The sequence below is a fragment of the Brassica oleracea genome, chromosome C6 (assembly GCF_000695525.1).
Source record: "Brassica oleracea var. oleracea cultivar TO1000 chromosome C6, BOL, whole genome shotgun sequence".
NCBI lineage: Eukaryota > Viridiplantae > Streptophyta > Magnoliopsida > Brassicales > Brassicaceae > Brassica > Brassica oleracea.
Genome location: NC_027753.1, coordinates 18,301,476 through 18,319,575, shown reverse-complemented (window position 1 = coordinate 18,319,575; position 18,100 = coordinate 18,301,476). Strand labels below are relative to the sequence as shown.

Here is an 18,100-nt window from a genome sequence, read left to right as displayed (position 1 = left end):
CCCCCCCCTCAACCAAATACAAAGTGTTTTCAATCACATGAAAGAAAAAAAATTGGAAATACACAACAACCCACTAAACCAATCTGTTATTGTCCGAATTCAAAGTGATTACCTTAGACAAAAGATTTTGGACAAGTGGTACATTGGAGATTTGATGTTTCACACTGCCCAATGGTCCTCAGCTCACTCAAAGTCTACTCCACCATTGAAGGCTATCAAGATATGGGGTCACCTCACTGGAGTGCCTCTTGACCTACAACATGATGAAGGAATGAGTCTCGTTGCAGGGATAATTGGTGAACCAAAAGAAATGGATGATTTCACAAAGAACCTAGCGAGTCTCACCTTATATCATGTAAAGGTGGAGGTAGATCTTACAAAACAGCTCCCTTCTGTTGTTGAATTTGAAAGGGAAGATGGTGAGGTTGTAGAAGTCTCAGTTCACTATCTTGGGTTCCACCGACTTGCTCTCACTTTCAAGAGCTAGGTCATATTGTGAGAAACTGCCTACTGTACACTCCTCCTCTGTTGGATGCAGAAGCTGAAAGGAAAAAAACAAGCTTTAAATCAAGGTGCATTGAAAAATAACAAGAAGTATCGGGATGTCTCTCACCCTAAAGAGATTCCTCTTGCTAAGTCGATGCCGTCTACTGCAACAGTACATGTTCCTCTTGTTGCGGGCTCTGTACAGAAACTGTTGCTATTGTGGTCCCACATGCCCCTCCATCTGGTTCCTTGCATGTCATGTCTGTAGTCCCTCTACCTTCTGTATCCCATCCCCTGCCTATTGTTCATGTCTATGTTTCAAACCGTCCCCTCTTGAACACCTTAGCTTCTAATCCCTTCATAACTCCTGAACCTGTCCCTAGACCTTCACTTAAAAGATCTCGTTCTTCGCCTACCCTTTCCCCACCCCTCTCCTCAAACACAAATCCTAACCTTTTCGCTCAATCTCTTGCTCTTTTAAATCTTGTCATTTCTCACAAAACTGATCTAAACACATCTTCTGTTCCTCCTTTTCAGCTTGCTTTTCCTTCTGCTTCTCAGGACTCCTCCATTCTTTCGGAGGATCCTCCCCTTTTATCTTAATGAGTGTCAAGCTCATTTTTTGGAATGTTCGAGGCCTAAATGACCCGAACAAGCATAGATCCTTTGTATCTTGGCTAAATACTAATAAACCACTTTTTGGAGCCCTCTGTCCTACCTGGAAATTCTACTCGAATCATAACTCTGATCCTGATGGTCGGATCATCCTAATCTGGGGAGACACTCTCAACGTCCAGATCCTCTCTCAAAGCTGTCAGTGCATCACATGTAAACTATGCTTCCCGAACCAACAATCTACTTACTACTCAGCTCTCTACGCTTCGAACTTAAGCTCTGATCTGGCTGATCTATGGAGAGAACTCATCCATCTCCAATCAACTCTTGATTTAGACAACAACAGCTGGATCCTAGGAGGAGACCTAAATCAGATAATCCATCCAATGGAACATTCTGATCCTGATATCACTGTCCCTGACTATCTCATGTTTCAGCTGCGAGATTGTTTCACTCAACTGGGGCTCTTCGATCTTCGATTCATTGGTCCCACTTTCACTTGGATCAATTCTCATCCCTCATTCCCAATCCCTAAGAAATATGATAGACTGATGGTGAACAACTCATTTGTTGCTTCCTTCCCCCATGCCATATCCTCCTTCCTCCCTCCCTTTTTCTCAGACCACTCACCCTGTGTACTTGACCTAGCTTTTAGCCTTTCTTTAGCTGGTTCCAAACCCTACAAGTTCCAAAATTACCTCATCAAACACCCTGGTTTCATTCAGCTTCTACAAGATGCATGGATTCGTACTGGAAACGTGTGTCAAACTCTACCACAAATGTGTTGGAAGCTAAAACAAATCAAGAGTGCTCTAAACCTTTTAAGCAAAGATAATTACTCTAAAATTCAAGAGAGAGTGAGCGAAACTAACAGTTTGTTGCAAATTGCGCATGTCCAAGCTCTGCAAAACCCATATCATGCCATGTTCCAAGCTGAGAGAGACCTGCATCAAAAATGGAACTTCTTACGAGAGATCGAGGAGATGTTTTTCAGGCAAAAATCAAGGAACAATTAATTGAGAGAAGGGGACCTTAACACTACCCATTTCCAGCGAATCTGTCAAACAAGAGCTAGCTACAATGCAATACGAGCTTTCCTACTATGTGATGGCACTTGGGTGATTGATCCCCTTGCAATGAGTGAGCTTGCAGTCAACCACTTCAAGTTTTTGCTTGGGCTGCAGTACTACTTCCCAACTCTTCAGTTCACGGAGCCAAATTGGATTCAAGACCTTTCGTCCTTTGTATTTCCTGAGCACTGCAATCAACTGATGTTATCAATCCCTTCTGATGAGGAGATCAAAACCGTTTTCTTCAAACTAAGTCCTAACAAGGCTCCTGGTCCAGATGGCCTAACATCAGCGTTCTACAAAGCTTCGTGGGAAATTATTGGTCCTGAGGTTCTCTCAGCTATCAAGAACTTCTTTGCCACAAACTTCCTCCCTACTGCTGCAAATTCAACAATACTCTCATTAGTTCCAAAGTTCCCTGGTGCTACAAAGATACCTGATTTCAGACCAATTTCTTGCCTAAATACAGTCTACAAAGTCATATCTCGGCTTTTGGTCAAGAGGCTTAAGCCTATGTTATCAACGCTTATCCTGCCTAGCAAAACAACGTTTGTAAAAGGAAGGTTGATAGTTGAGAACACTACTCTAGCAGGCGAGCTTGTAAATGGTTACCATAAGAACAAGGGATCTAAAAGGATTACCATCAAGGTTGATATAGCAAAGGCCTTTGACACACTATCTTGGGAGTTCTTGTTTTCCTGCCTTGAAGGTCTTTAGTTCCCAAGTCGTTTCATCCGCCAGTCGAAAGCCTGCATTTGCACATCAAATTTTACAGTTGGTTATAATAGATCAATTCATGGTTACTTCAAAGAAAAGAGAGGGCTTAGGCAGGGAGACCCTCTCTCACCCTATCTATTTGTCATTGCGACGAATTGCTTGTCACATATGCTCAACAGAGCAGCGAGGAAAAATAGATTCAATAACCATTCAAACTGCTCCTCTATCAAACTTACTCAACTCTCATTCTTAGATGATCTTTTTATATTCATAGATAGTTCCATTACATCCGTCCAGCAGGTGCTACAAGTTCTGAAAGAGTTTGAGGACCGATCAGGCTTGCCTGTGAGTATGCAAAAAACAAGCTTTTATGCATCGAGAATGACTAAGGTAGAAACTAACCTGATACAAGCTTCAACTGGAATGACTCTAGGATCTCTCCCGTTTCGCTATTTGGGTGTTCCACTGAACTCCCGAAAGCTCTCTGTCACCAACTATGAACCACTGATCCATCAAGTCAAATCTCGGTTCTCTTCATGGTCAGTTAAGACTTTCTCCTTCTCTGGGCGGCTTCTCTTAATCAAAACAGTCATTGTAGGGATAACAACGTTCTGGTGCTATGTTTTCATCTTGCCCAAAGCGTGCATCAATCGAATAAACTCCCTCTGCAGCTTATTTCTGTGGAAGGGAAACATTGAAGGTCATAACTCAGCGAGGGTATCATGGGAAACTGTGGTATTGACAAAGAAACAAGGAGAATTGGGAATTAAGGATCTTCGAACCTAGGACAAAGCGTGCACTTTCCGCCTCCTTTGGCTTCTTTTCTTCAGGCCAGACTCAGTATGGGTGCAATGGTTCAAGGAGGCTATTCTGCAAGGCTCAGTGCATAACTACTGGATAACACCTCCGAAGCAATCATTTTCATGGCTTGTCAACAAGTTCCTCAAGATGAAGGATGTTGTGTTTTCACTCATTAAACTGCGACTGTAAAATGGAGAAACAACACGATTCTAGTCAGATAATTGGACACCATTTGGTGCTCTGAACACTTACTTATCAGGTACTACCTCAAGACGTGGGATCCCTTATCAAGCAACAGTCTCCTCTATCTACACTAACATATAATGGCGCTTACCACCAGCTCGTTTAGATGCGCAGATACAGTTGTACACCTACCTGACAACCATCCAACTGACTACAAGTCAAGACTATTTCGAATGGGAAATCAATGGACAGGTACACACGACTTACAAAACTGGTGTGGTATTTGATTATCTGTGTGCTCCGCGACTAGATGTTAGATGGCAAGCAGCTGTGTGGATTTCTAAAGCCATTCCTCGCCACAGTTTCCACACCTGGCTTCTTGTACAGAACAGACTACCGACTCGTGATAGACTAATCAGTTGGGGACTTCGTGTTGATGAGAGATGTCTGTTATGTAACTCAGGTCAAGAATCTCGGAATCATCTCTTCTTCTCATGTAACTATAGCTGTGATATGTGGCAAATTGTGGTGAGAAGACTGCAGATATTGTTGATTAGAGATTGGCAGGGAGTCCTGAATCAGATGATCTCCCTCCCCCCCTCCGCAACACCAGCGACTCCTTACTCGACTAGCATGGCAAGCGACCATGTACTGGCTCTGGAACGAGCGTAGCACACGCCTCCATGCATCTACTTTTCGATCAGTGGATCAAGTTTTTAGACTAATGGACATGCAACTGATAAACAAGATTCAATCTTTCAGAGACACAAACCCGACCAGATCGTCTACGATGATGTTGAGTTGGATTCGATTTCAGTGAACGCCAACGTCACCACTCCAAAAACTTCAACGCTTCGTTTCTGATTCAACCATGTGGGCTTCATTTGGGTCCTAGAACTAAGGGTAATGGACCAAATTCCTTGATATGTACTATGGCTAAACAAACTAAAGTCTATGGGCTATAACATTTTCTGTTTTATTTAAGTTAAGAATGAAGCTTACAAAAAAAAGAAATTCAACTAATAATATTTTTTTTTCATCGGCGTAAACAAATTCTCTGATAAACAGATCTCTTTTAACCAACAAATGGACTAATCATCCATGAAAATGAAATAGAACAATTGACTGCGTGCACCTCGTTCAAGAATATATTGAATATATGTCTTTGTGTTTTGAATCTAAGAAACATGTATTAACTAGACTGTTGTGAAGCTTTCCATGAGACATTGAATCTTCAAAGTATCTTTGAGCACTCTTTCGGTTATAGATCTTTACCAATTGAGAAACCATCTATTATAAATGACGCATGAAATTGACGTAAATTCTTTATATTCTCCATTTTCCCTGATAATATTTTTTAGTTTTTGCTTTTATGACTTACGGGAATTAATATTTTTCAGGAGTCCACTTGAAGCAATATTATTACTATAGTACAAAATCCGGAATTATTCATTGACACTGTTACACGAGTTAGTTATTTTGTTCCCTTATTAACTCATGGTAGACAGCTAGACATGTGTATTTATGACATTGCCAGCTGTATGTAAACAGTGTTACGAGTTAATTGTACCATTTTATCTGCATTTTGTTAAAATCATATTCTTTCCGTTTCTAAATAAACGTCATTTTGACATTTTCTACAAAAACTAAAAAAATAGCAGAAATATATGTAAATTATTATTAATTATATTCCTCTAATCAATAGTATTTGAGATAAATAAAATTATTTAGAAAATCAATGTAGTTTTCAATTAATTTTCAGCTGAAAGTAAATATAATTTGCAGCTGAAAGTAAATATAGTTTACATTGAAATTGTAAAGTTACACTTTTTGTAACAAAAAAAATTAAAATAACACTTATTATGAAACTTAATTTCATATGCATCAACTTTTGAACTAATTATTTTTTTGAAGCACAATGGCATAGTGGTTAAAATTTAAATGTTTCTCCATTAGATTTAAAGTTCGATTCCCAAAGAATTCAGTTTTTGCAGATTATATGATGTAAGTTTATCGGAGATTTCAGAGAAATGCAGATATAATCGTTTGTTGCGATCATGTAATGTATAAAAAGTCTGTCCATTAAAGATGTCTTACAAGTAAAATGGTCTGTCGATCTAAATGTTACGGAAAGAGTTTCATCGTGAATTTGCCAGTGCAGTTGTTCATCAATATCACTTATATTACGGCTGTTTATCATGATTCGTAGTAGAAATTATATAATGATATACTCAGTGTTAAAAAAAAAAATATCAAGTTTTAAATGTAAGTTGTCAAGAAACATTACTACAAATACTTTTTACCCCCAAAAAATCACTACAGCTACACAATTTCAAGGGCTTAAAACATAACAAAAATATTAGGTTTTAGTGAATGATATTGGTTTCATTCTTTTCACAAAATCGATGATATATTAAATAGTCACAGTCAACGGTGCCAAATATTTCACAATCTTACCGGTCTATTTCTCACAAGAAAATTGGAAATAAGTATTTTGACAAAATATAATAAAAGATTTTTTTCCATCACAAAAAATGATAAAAGATAGAAAATTAAAAAAAAATATAATTAAGATAAAAGAAATGGTCCTCGGGGACCGGGGTTAGAGGCGAGCCACTTATTTTTATATAAATAAATACACACAGAACACACACTGATAGCAGAGAAACACAAGTCTTCCCTTTGGATCTTCTCTAAGTTCCATTTCTTGTTCAGACATTAAAGATCGAAGTAAGTTTGGTCTGATTTTCTCAGAAGAGAAGAAGATGCAGGTCGTCGCCAAGTTTGATTTCCAGTCTCCGCCGTTCTCTCACGCCGCCGGAGAGATCCTCATTTCTCCGGTAGACCGCAGAGCAGAATCTTTCGCTAACTTCACCGAGGCCCTTGAAGGCGCGTGTCCTGACTCGCCTTCTAGCTTGGCGGCGGTGAAAGTGCAGAAGGTTTACAGGAGTTATCGCACGCGCCGGAGACTAGCGGACTCTGTGGTTGTCGCCGAAGAGCTCTGGTAATAATCTTTACTAAAGTTTTAAATAGATGGAGGGGATTAGTTTGAATGATTAATGTTAGTTAATGATTTAATAAAGGTGGCAAGCGATGGATTATGCGAGATTAAATCATAGTACGATCTCATTCTTTGATTACTCAAGACCTGAAACTGCAGTTTCCAGGTGGAATCGTGTGAGCTTGAATGCTTCTAAGGTATGTCTGGTGCCTTATTCTTTTGGTCTTAATAATATCAAAAAGTTCTGAAATAAATATTATCGTAAGAAAAATTATCTGAAAATGTCTCAGCGTTGAGAGTCGTATCTGATTTTTGTTTTATTTTTGAAAAAGTAGAGTCGTATCTGATTTCCAATTAAAAAAATATCTGTGTAGATATATATATATATATATATGTCCAGATGATTTTTTTTTCAAATAAGTATTATTGTAAACCAAGTTCAAAAAGTATTATTGTAAGAAAACAAAAAAATATATGTCAAGATGAAAATTCTCAAATAAGTATTATTGTAGGCAAAATATCAAGTATATATATGTCGAGATGAAATTTTTCTCAACCAAATATTATTGCAAGAAAAATATTTTTAAAAAACGTAAAGATAAAATTTCCCAAATAAATGTATTATTGTAAGAAAATATTAAAAAAAATATATATATATATATGTCAAGATGAAAATTTACAAAAAAATATTATTGTAAGAAAAATAATCCAGTTGGTTTAAGGGTTTTTGTAATCTTGTGGTTAGGTGGGGAAGGGTCTGTCCATAGTCGACAAAGCTGAGAAATTGGCCTTTCAGCATTGGATTGAAGCTGTAATTACTTTTATCTTCTTTTTGTTTGTTGTTAATATTTAGATTAATTGATTTTTTGGTGTAACAAGAAGACTAAACAACATGAAACTTTTATAATCAGATTGATCCTAGGCACCGGTATGGACACAACCTGCATTTGTACTATGAAGTGTGGTGCAAAGCTGATGCTGGTCAGCCATTTTTCTACTGGTATGTTAACACCTTTAAACTAAACTAGATTTAGCACTTTTAAAGCGGAGACTATTCTTTTGTTGACAATATATCTATTTAACAAAAAACTGTAATTTTTGTTTTCCGGTTTATATAAACCATTTGTTTTCGTTTTTGTAAACCATTTATTGATTTTGTTTTTCGGTTCTAACATATACAATCAAAATCCACCATGACTATCTAAGGTTCATTTTGTTTTCTTGATCACAAGAAAACAAATCTTATCTGAATGTGAAAAATCGGTTTCTTGCAGGTTGGATGTTGGAGAAGGGAAAGATCTGGATCTGGTAGAATGTCCAAGGTCGAAGCTTAAGCAGCAATGCATCAGATATCTTGGACCTGTACGTGCCATACTTTTCTTGTCAATTATTTATTTAACATATTTTGGCTATTTTTCATGTGAATCTTTTCTCATTATCAGCAAGAGAGGGAAGAGTATGAGTATGAGATCATTGAAGGGAAGATTGTTCACAAGTTAACCGGACAGTTTCTACACACCATGCACGGATCTGAGGGGACAAAGTGGATCTTTGTTATGAGTACTTTCAAGAAACTATATGCCGGTCTGGTAGGTCTTCTTGAAAACCTGTTTATCCTTGTATAACTTGATAATTGTAATTGAAGAAGATTGTTAATAGTTTTTGGTTTATGTCTACTTCAGAAGAAGAAAGGAAGGTTCCATCACTCAAGCTTTTTGGCCGGAGGAGCAACACTAGCCGCAGGGAGGGTGGTTGTTGACAATGGAGTTCTCAAGGTAATTTTACCAAGTCTGCAACTTAAGTTATGTCTGCGGCAGAGCCTGTCTTGGACATAGACAAATGACACATTGGCCTATGGCTTTCAAATTTTAAAAGATAATTTATATAGACATATGCCTCCAAAATTGTTAAAAAAAAGTTTTTTATTAAGATCCTTATTAAATTGCTTATATCCCCCGAAATCTCTGGCCTTGTGTATCTTTGTTATGTTTTTGTAATTGATATGTCTCCGTTGTCTTCTTGCATTTCTTTCAGACAATCTCTGCATACAGTGGTCATTACAAGCCATCAGATGATAGCCTTGACATATTTCTCTCGTTTCTCAGAGAGAACGCAGTGAATCTAGACGGTGTTGAGGTAAACTCTTGTTCTACTCAACCTTACACGAATCAAATCTTGATTACCAAATGATATGAGAAGAGACTACTTGAGAGCTAATAATATAGTTACTTTTGTTTGTGTAGGTGCACAAAGCTAGTGAAGATTCCGACAGCTACGATGATTACTTTAAACCCAATGGAGATGGGACCAAGTCTTTAAAGAAAGAGGAGCCAACGCCATCCAACGCAGAGGCTGAAACTGATGAAAACGGCAACGGAACACTTGAGGAGATCAAACGGAGTAGTTACCAGAGAACCCTTTCAGGTGGGCTTGAAAGCCCAAAAGCTGACGTTCCACAGAAAGCAATCTTACAAAGGATCAACTCCAAGAAACAGTCGAAATCTTTACAGTTGGGTCATCAGTTAATGCTGAAATGGTCGACAGGAGCTGGTCCAAGGATCGGTTGTGCAGCTGATTATCCTGTTCAGCTCAGAACACAGGCTTTGGAGTTTGTTAACTTGTCTCCTAGAAACCGGAGCAGCGCACTGTCTCCGACCGGGAGGATTGATGTCTGAGATCATATGTTTTCCTTGTTCTTAGCAGTTTAATCGTAATCTTATGTGACTTGGTTAAAGTGCGAGTTCTATCTATCTAAAGTTTTTGTTGTTTTTTCTTTTCACCTGGATGATGTGATGCAGAAGGAAAAGAATGAGATGTGTTTTGTGTAAAAGCTTTTCTTTTCACTCATAAATGATATCTACCTACTAGCATCAGATTCATTAATTTTAGACTCGGCCACAGTTTGACAGTTTCAGAGGTTCAGGTTACTACAGAACAAACCGCAAGAGTTTTATTGCATGTAAACAATTACTATTGACATGGATGCTACTAGCACAACTCAAAGAAATGAGTTATTGCATTCATAATGGACATAAATGATTATAGTAAGTGTCTGCCATTTATTAATGAAACTAGGTAATAACCCGGTCTTGTCCGAAATGTAATTATTAGTTTTGTTATTTTTAATAAAAAGACATCAAATCTGTTTAATCTGGATATTTGTTCGATTTTAAGTTTTTTTTTTATTTTTAATCTTCTAAAATATAACTATTATTTTAAATTAATATTCATTTTAGTTTATTCAGTTAAAATGTTTGATTTTTTGGTTTTTTCCGGTAAAAACCAAAAATAAATATTATTTGTTTATTTTCATGTTATGAATTTTAGATAGTCGTCATGTCGAACCAATAATTTCATATTATAGTTTCTAAACATATAATAGTTTAAGAAAAAGAAAAGAAAATTATTAAGATAAATCATTTCACTACAATTTGGTCAATGGTGAAAGAAGCATTAAGAAAAAATATTTCAACTTTCAAAAAAATTAGATACTTCAGTTGTGGTGAATACTTAGTTACAAAGTACTCACATCAAAGTGCACATGTATGTGTATGTAAAAAGTATATAAAAATAGTTGAGAAATATATAAAGATATTGTTAATTAATATGAAATGACATTTTTGTTCAAAAAATACATGAAAGATAAAATTAAAATTAATTTAAAATAAAAAGGGCCTTGACATTAGTCATTTTTTCATATAAAGAAAATAAAATTGTATCCGTAAATAGGGGTGGACACAGATCGAATATCTGGGTATTTGGAAGCATTCGTGTCGACTCGATCTTTAGCTACCTAGATATTCGGTGACTCGGATATCAGAAATGTTTTAGAATTTTAAAGAATATCCGATTTGATCCGTAAATAAAATAAAATTTTAAAAAAATTTTAAAAATAATTGAAAATTTTAATAATAACATTTTATTACAAAAATAAAACATTATTTAACTTTTTAAATTCTAGTACCTAATATAATAAATTTAGTTCATAAAAATATTGTAAACTGATATAAAGTATAATATATAACGTATATATATATATATAATTATTTACATATATGTATATATATGCATATAACAGATCGAATTAGATATTTGTTCTTAAAAATATTAGTATTTGTGATTTGCTTCTTTTTTGGATATTGTATTTTAGTATTTGATTTGTTTCATAGAGTTACGGATATCCAAATTTTTTGGTTCAATTCAAAACGGATAACGAATCGAATAAAAATTTATGAATATTTTGCTTAACTTTATCCTTAAACAATAAAAAATATATATATATATAGTTTGGCTTTTGATTCGTTGTCTATTTTTATTCGACACTAAAAATCCAGAGTTTTATAAACATGTATGTGAGTTTTATATTAAAAGAAAACGCAAAGTACGTAGTGTGAACACATTTATGAATATAGTATGAACGCGTTAACATACTTATTATCAAATCATTGTGAAGCTGTCACGTGTCTATTATAGTGTGAATGCATTTATCACGGTGTTTCTCATATATAAGGGATTTTAGTTTGGTATATGGGAATGTCCGGTACAAATCGGTTTACCACATTGGATTATAAAAAAAAATGGACGAGGATTCACAAAGCATATACTATTGTATGATAGATTTCTTATGACCTTTTTCGACCATATAAGCATATACTATTGCATGAAAGACCATTAAAACTGTATCTATCAAAGCTGAAGGAGATATACAGAGACCAAGTAAACATTACCCAAAGCTATTGGGCTTAGAAAACAGTCAACCCAATAGAGAATGTAAAACTAGGCTCAATAAAAAGCCCAATGGATTTATCAGCACCAACTGGCGACGTCTCCGTCTGACCGTCCTCCTGTAATAAGATCACCGGAGACGCCGTAGAACAGTCAGAACCACGAGATAGAGGACATTATGGCTTGTGAGACGGAATCGGAAGCTGGCCTGCTCCCATGTTTGCCAGCTAGAGAGCTACCACTATCCTCATCCTTGTTATCAAAGTCAGTCCATCTTCTACTCTCGATCTTGACCTCGAACGATCTCCCTTCATGGTTGGCCTTTGATCATTTCAAGTTTTAGTGTGAAAGGCATTGCCTTGGCTTCTTGTTTGGTGATTGATTGATAGTAATGGAAGTTGTGAGTTTTCTGCTGAAGAATATGTCATTTTAGATACGCTCACTTGCTTAACTTATCAATGTTATCATCTTTAGTGATCATAACACAACGCATTGATCCTATCGATGATCATCGAGGTTGCCTGCTGATCAATGATGATGCACTGTGATATTTATATCCTCTCGTTGAACACTGTAGTTGATGTTGAGCGTCACGCCAGAGATTTCATGGAAGTTGCAGCTTTATTTTATTGGATTGAAGCGAGAAGATCACGATCCCGCAAGTGCTGAAAGTCTCAGGAAGGTTAGTTTCTGGTTCACCTTCAGACCCAACAATGTGAAACTCCCAAAACACATTTTTTCTTGTCAGTTTCTGGTCTGCTCTGTTCCTAACAGAAGATTGCAGTAATGGAGGACAAGCTTAACACCAAGGAGGAGCTCACAAAGAAGCACACAAGGTTTATCCAAGAATCACATATTCAAGTGAAAGAACAGATTGAGAAACAGAGTGGAGGAGCTGGAATAAGTATAAACATCAAGCAAAGTCTCAATAGTAAATAAACGTAACTCAACTACTTATTTATTTCTTATTATACATTGCAAGAGTAATGCAGAGAAAGAGGGATTCCATATGCAAATCCACATCCCTTACAACAAGTGCAGATGCACTTAGTTATTTCTTGTGTGGCTTTTCTCAGAGTCTTATACATTCATTTACATAGAAACATAGAAGAAGCTTCCTACAGATAAGAGAGAGTCTCTTGGTTTTGTGTTGATAACTTCACTCATATATCCATATGCGGACCACGTGGATTGGGTTGGCTTTCCAAAGGCATGTACTGTGCCATGATCCCTCTTATTTCCGCATCCATGTATCTCTGCACCATTGTTTTCTTTTTTGTTACTTCAAACATCTTATCTACATGGCAAAAACTCCAATAATATATGTATTATGGTAAAGAGAGTAGCATAACATACCCTGATCCTGTATTTGTAGGCGGCATATCCGGAAAGACCTGCAACACCCACTGCGATTATAAGAAACCACAAAAAGCTCCAGCTGAGCTTTGTCGTTCCAACTTTGTTTGAACCTTTCACATTCAAAAGCAGAAACATAAAGTTTGATTAATGACTCCACATTAATTATGGGCATTATATGAGCAAAGGAAGAGATATCTTTTGTTTACCAATGCAAGTGTCGTGTTCACGCATGTAGAGCAAACCATTCTTGCAGCTGCATTCATAACTTCCCCATGTGTTTTTACATTTACACTCTGGGCACTGGCAAACCTTTTTTTCTTTGCACTCGTCCACATCTAACACATTCAATCAAATACAATACAGTTACCATCTTGAATTCTCCAAAACATCTTAGTGTATATATTAGGACTATGCACATATACGCCACTTTACGGATGTATATGTTTACAAATTGTACTTGGTAACACTCAATTAAACCGCATGATTACAGATGCTAGTAAATATTCCTTAACAAAGTACCTTCACAGCTCTTTACTCCATCGCCCTTGAACCCAAGTGGGCATTTGCAACCATTTGAATGATCATCCTGAAATATCCATTTAAAAAAAAAAAAGAAAAAAAGTTTCACTCTAGGTTAAGAAGACGATTGTTCAAGAACTAGATATTAATATAGAAGACGAAATACTTACTACGCAAGCAGAGTAAGTGTAGCTGCCTCTGGTTTCTCTCCAGCATCCTCCATTGTTGATGCCACAATGCAAAGCTCCAGAGGCTGCCAAGTGAAACAACGTTGAGAGCATCGGATACAAGAAAATTATCATGAAAAATTATAGTAAGAGGACTTTTGTTTAACGAAAAAGGGTAGAACGGCATTTAAAGCAACTTAGAACATTGCTCCACTTGTCCACTCAGTTATATGGGTTAAATTTCCTTCAACTTTAAAGCAAAATACTTGTGGAATAGAATAACAATGCCAGAGGATATGCCATTATTTTGCATCCCGTTCCAACACAAAATATGTCAAGCTGCCTACAGGGAGATAAAACTGATATACCTTTGCAGTGAGTGTAGCCGTCACCAGAAAATTTAACACCTTGAACAGTAGGGCATTCACACAGTCTTCCCCTAAAAGTATCCTAAAATGCAGATTCAGATCAAATCTAATGAGTCTTAGTTGCACACCAAAACCAAAATTTAAAAAGAGAAAAAAAAACTAGCAAGCCCAAATGTTACCCGGCATGCAGTTATGTTGGCAGCTTTGTCTTGCCAGCATCCACCGTTGTTTTCCAAACATTCATTAGTGTTTAAATCTGCAAAAACCAGGAAACGTATCTCAAAACATGTAAAACACTAAGGAGAACTACAAATGCAAGAAGTCACCAAAACTTTAATGTCTGTATATCAAGAGAGAATGTGATATCTGAAAAAGACAAAGAGAGTTGTGAAAGTCAGTGGAGAATATAGGACCGGACCTTCGGTTAGACATATAGCTGGTTCTGTTGACTCTTCAAAACCTGAACACATAGCTTTCAGCACTGCCCCTTTTTCCAATTTACCTAATCCCATGAAAAAATATTTGAGTTAGCAAAGAAAACGTGAGATGCTGCAGAAAAAGGCAACTCTGACAGGTCAGTTGTTCTCTAATACCTCTGTATTGTCTGTTGTTCACGACAAGAGTTGGGAGTATAGTCACGTCTCCACGGGCACCTTTGCCAATCTGAAACAAACTCATTTCGTGAACATCACAAAACGGAATTGAGAGCTTCAAAACAACAAGATCTAGAAGAGAAGAGTTGCAAACCACAAACCTGGGACTCCTGCTCTGCTTTAAGAACTGGGTTCTCGACATCTGCGTCAGGGTCTCCGATACACTTGTCCACCTTCTTGAGATCAATGTCTGAATGCATACAACAGAACGAGCATTCAGAGATTAGCCAGCTGATAGTCACAATGAAATGCACAAAACACGAAAGTAACAAAAGATCCTTTGCTCATATATTAGGCTTCAACAGCCTTACAAGGTAAGGTAAGCTGATTGAGTGATTGCTATCAGTCTGTTTGTTTCTCTATATTTGATATAAAGATGTATTTACTATATACTTGCGCTTGATGAAATGATATCACAGCAGGGTAATGAAGCATTATACTCACCAAGTGACTTGATAATTTCGTCTGCGCACTCCTTGGTGTACTTCTTATCCTTCATCGGACACCGGATGGCGAAGTCAGTCACATAGTCCCACCAGACCCACGGCTTACCGGTCTCGTTCATGACTCTATAGACGCAAGCCTGGCGTAGATTCTGAACGACAACATCTTTCCCATCATACCCTTTAGTAAAATCCTGCTCAGGATCAGGCGCACAGTATCTTCCATGGTTGATACACTGAGACTTGCACTGTTTACTCAGCGTAAAAGCCTCAGGGCAGTACCAGGTGATGTAGTGCGGCGTGAACTGAGTATGCCCTCCTTTCTCAAGAATCTGAGCAGCTCCTTTGAAATTCTTGAGAAACTCAATCTGAGTATCGCACTTCTTCCCACACTGGTCGTTGCTGTTGGTCCAGAGCTCGTATTCCACACGCTCATCGGGATGAGGAACAGACTCAGTCCAGTCCAGCTTCATGTTCACCATGTCCCCACCGGAGAGAGCAGACTTTATACTGTCTCCCAAAGACTTGGTGATGAGAGCTGAAGGAATGGTAATGTTTTGAAGATAATCCGCATCTGACTTATCCTCTTCAGGTGTATCCATAGTGATCAATGGCTCAGCTTTGTTGTCAGCTACAAGAATCGCTGCTGCTCCAGCTTGTTGAGCTATCCATGCTTTCAAAGTAAAGAAACAGTCTGTGTTCACAAAAACAAACTCACATTCAGTTCCAAAAAACAAATCTTTTCCACAAACTATAACCAAAAATTGAATCTTTTCCAGACAACATAACCAAAAACTGAATATTATTCAAAATACTATAACCAGAGTTTGAATCTTTCCAGAAAAATATAACCAAAAAATTGAACTTTTTCCACATACTATAACCAAAAAATGAATAGTTTCCACATACTATAACCAAAATTGATTTTTTTTCATATACTATTACTAAAATTGAATATTTTCCGCATACTATAACCAAAAACTGAGTCTTTTCCACATACTAAACCCAAAAACTGAACCTTTCCAAAATACTATAACCAAAAACTGAATCTTTTCCACATATTATAACCAAACAATGATATATCTTCCTCACACCATAATCAAAAATTGAATCTTTTCCACATACTATAACCAAAAACTGAATCTTTTTCACATACTAAAACCAAAAACTAAATCATTCCCACATACTATGAACCTAATTGAGCAAAGGGTAAGATGGAACCTCCACGATCGATGAGGACAAAAGTGGGTAAGCCCCCAGGCTTAGATTTGAAGGAGATGTCGAAATCGTTGTAGCTTTTACAAGCTTTCTGATTCGATTTGGGATAGGCAACGGTGCCGACTAAAGTACCACCGTACTGAGGAACTCCGAAGTTCCCAATGGCACACTCGTAAATGCCTTTGATGGAGTCGGGTGATGTGATTTTGAGGTTGTTCTTCTCCACGACGAATCTACAGAGCGCTGGACTCAGGATCAGAAGAAACGAGAGGGTGAAGAACCTTAGCTTCTCCTGACTCATGATTGGGGAACGGATTCAAGGTAGAGATTGAGATCTGAAACCCTAGATTGCAGAGAAGATTGAGAACGAAGATCTCGTGAAATGGAGGAGGATGTTTTATTGATTGGTCAAGTAAGTGAACAGTGTTTGTTTTATTCAGGAGGAGAGAGATAGAGAGGCTTATGAGTTAAGGAAGAGAAGGAAGGTTTATCTATTGTTATTATAATTTCTATTGTTACGACTTATTACGATTAGAGATAATAGATACATGAATCTTATGAGTTAACTAAATTGAAAAAGGAATTTTAATGGAATTGTTCTTCTTTGTCGTCTCCGTAAATTTATGTTTATTTCGGTCAAGATTTTTCAAATGATAAATCAATAAAAGTTTTGGACTGTTACAAAATAAATAAATGGTTAAGAATTGTAAACGGGAGACACGTGCGTATGTGTTGTTATCCAAAGCTGATACCGGAAAAGAAAAAATCTGTATAATCTTCAGTACAGACTCGAGAGTTTTGAAAAAATCACTAACCAAAAAAAATCTTCAAACAGAAAACAAGTGCATTATTAAACAGAAATTGCATTCACTAACCCAAAAAAAAAATCCAAATTTGTTGTGAAACTAGAGAATGAAATCTATGTTTCTGTATATTAACCATAACATATAGAACCCTTTATATATAAGAAATTACACCGTCGTAGAATAATGGAAAGAGTACAAATCATAAACATAAGTAAATAAGGAAATAGTAGAAGCTGACCGCCGGCTCTCTCTCTCTAGGCGCATGGGCTGATACCGGATCGAGACGATTATGGACATCCATTATATGGTTTATAACATTCCCCCTTGGATGTTATAACCATTCAGAGTTTGTAATACGTTTTGGATATTGCCTTATTAAAACCTTATCAGGAAAACCCAGTGGGACAAAACAATGATGAAGAAAAAAGAGTACAACACGTATTACTCCCCCTGATGTGAACCTCACTGAAGGTCTTTCAGTCGACGCATACCAATTTGATGCGTGAGCTTCCTGAATGTGCAAGTCAGAAGTGATTTGGTGAACATGTCGGCTGAGTTGTCGCTGGAACGCACTTGAACCACTTGGACCTCTCCAGCTTTCTGCAACTCGTGTGTGAAGAAGAACTTGGGCAAAATGTGATTCGTCCTGTCTCCTTTGATGTAGCCGTCTTTGAGCTGAGCAATGCATGTTGCATTGTCCTCATACATCACGGCCGGTGGGTCCTTGCTCTCGCTCATCCCACAATCTGATCGGATATGTTGGGTCATCGACCTCAACCAGACACACTCGCAGCTGGCTTCATGTATAGCCAATATTTCCGAGTGATTAGATGAAGTGGCCGCGATCGTCTGCTTCATGGAACGCCATGATATGGTTGTACCTCCACGTGTAAAGACATAGCATGTCTGTGATCGAGCATTGTGTGGATCTTATAGATAACCTGCATCAGCAAAACCAACTAAACCTTC

General features: G+C 37.2%; 3 protein-coding genes across 3 annotated transcripts; 2 read left to right on the top strand and 1 right to left on the bottom strand.

Moving 5' to 3' along the window:
• Positions 1–1,088: 1,088 nt before the first annotated feature.
• LOC106297643 lies at positions 1,089–2,117 on the top strand. Its single transcript, XM_013733846.1, has one exon. It carries the CDS (start codon positions 1,089–1,091, stop codon positions 2,115–2,117), a length of 1,029 nt encoding a protein of 342 aa, XP_013589300.1.
• A 4,399-nt stretch (positions 2,118–6,516) lies between these two features.
• On the top strand, positions 6,517–9,738 carry LOC106301000. The gene is made up of 9 exons (XM_013737299.1): positions 6,517–6,876; positions 6,956–7,070; positions 7,619–7,684; positions 7,785–7,873; positions 8,148–8,235; positions 8,316–8,462; positions 8,556–8,648; positions 8,908–9,009; positions 9,117–9,738. The coding sequence occupies exons 1-9, from the start codon at positions 6,638–6,640 to the stop codon at positions 9,546–9,548; spliced, it is 1,371 nt and encodes a 456-aa protein (XP_013592753.1). The 5' UTR covers positions 6,517–6,637; the 3' UTR covers positions 9,549–9,738.
• A 2,793-nt stretch (positions 9,739–12,531) lies between these two features.
• LOC106300471 (vacuolar-sorting receptor 1-like) lies at positions 12,532–16,824 on the bottom strand. The gene is made up of 12 exons (XM_013736624.1): positions 16,329–16,824; positions 15,109–15,801; positions 14,766–14,854; positions 14,605–14,674; positions 14,430–14,513; positions 14,191–14,267; positions 14,012–14,093; positions 13,647–13,729; positions 13,477–13,543; positions 13,164–13,292; positions 12,955–13,067; positions 12,532–12,854 (listed from the first exon to the last, which is right to left on the bottom strand). Exons 1-12 carry the CDS (start codon positions 16,624–16,626, stop codon positions 12,762–12,764), a joined length of 1,878 nt encoding a protein of 625 aa, XP_013592078.1. The 5' UTR covers positions 16,627–16,824; the 3' UTR covers positions 12,532–12,761.
• Positions 16,825–18,100: the final 1,276 nt, after the last annotated feature.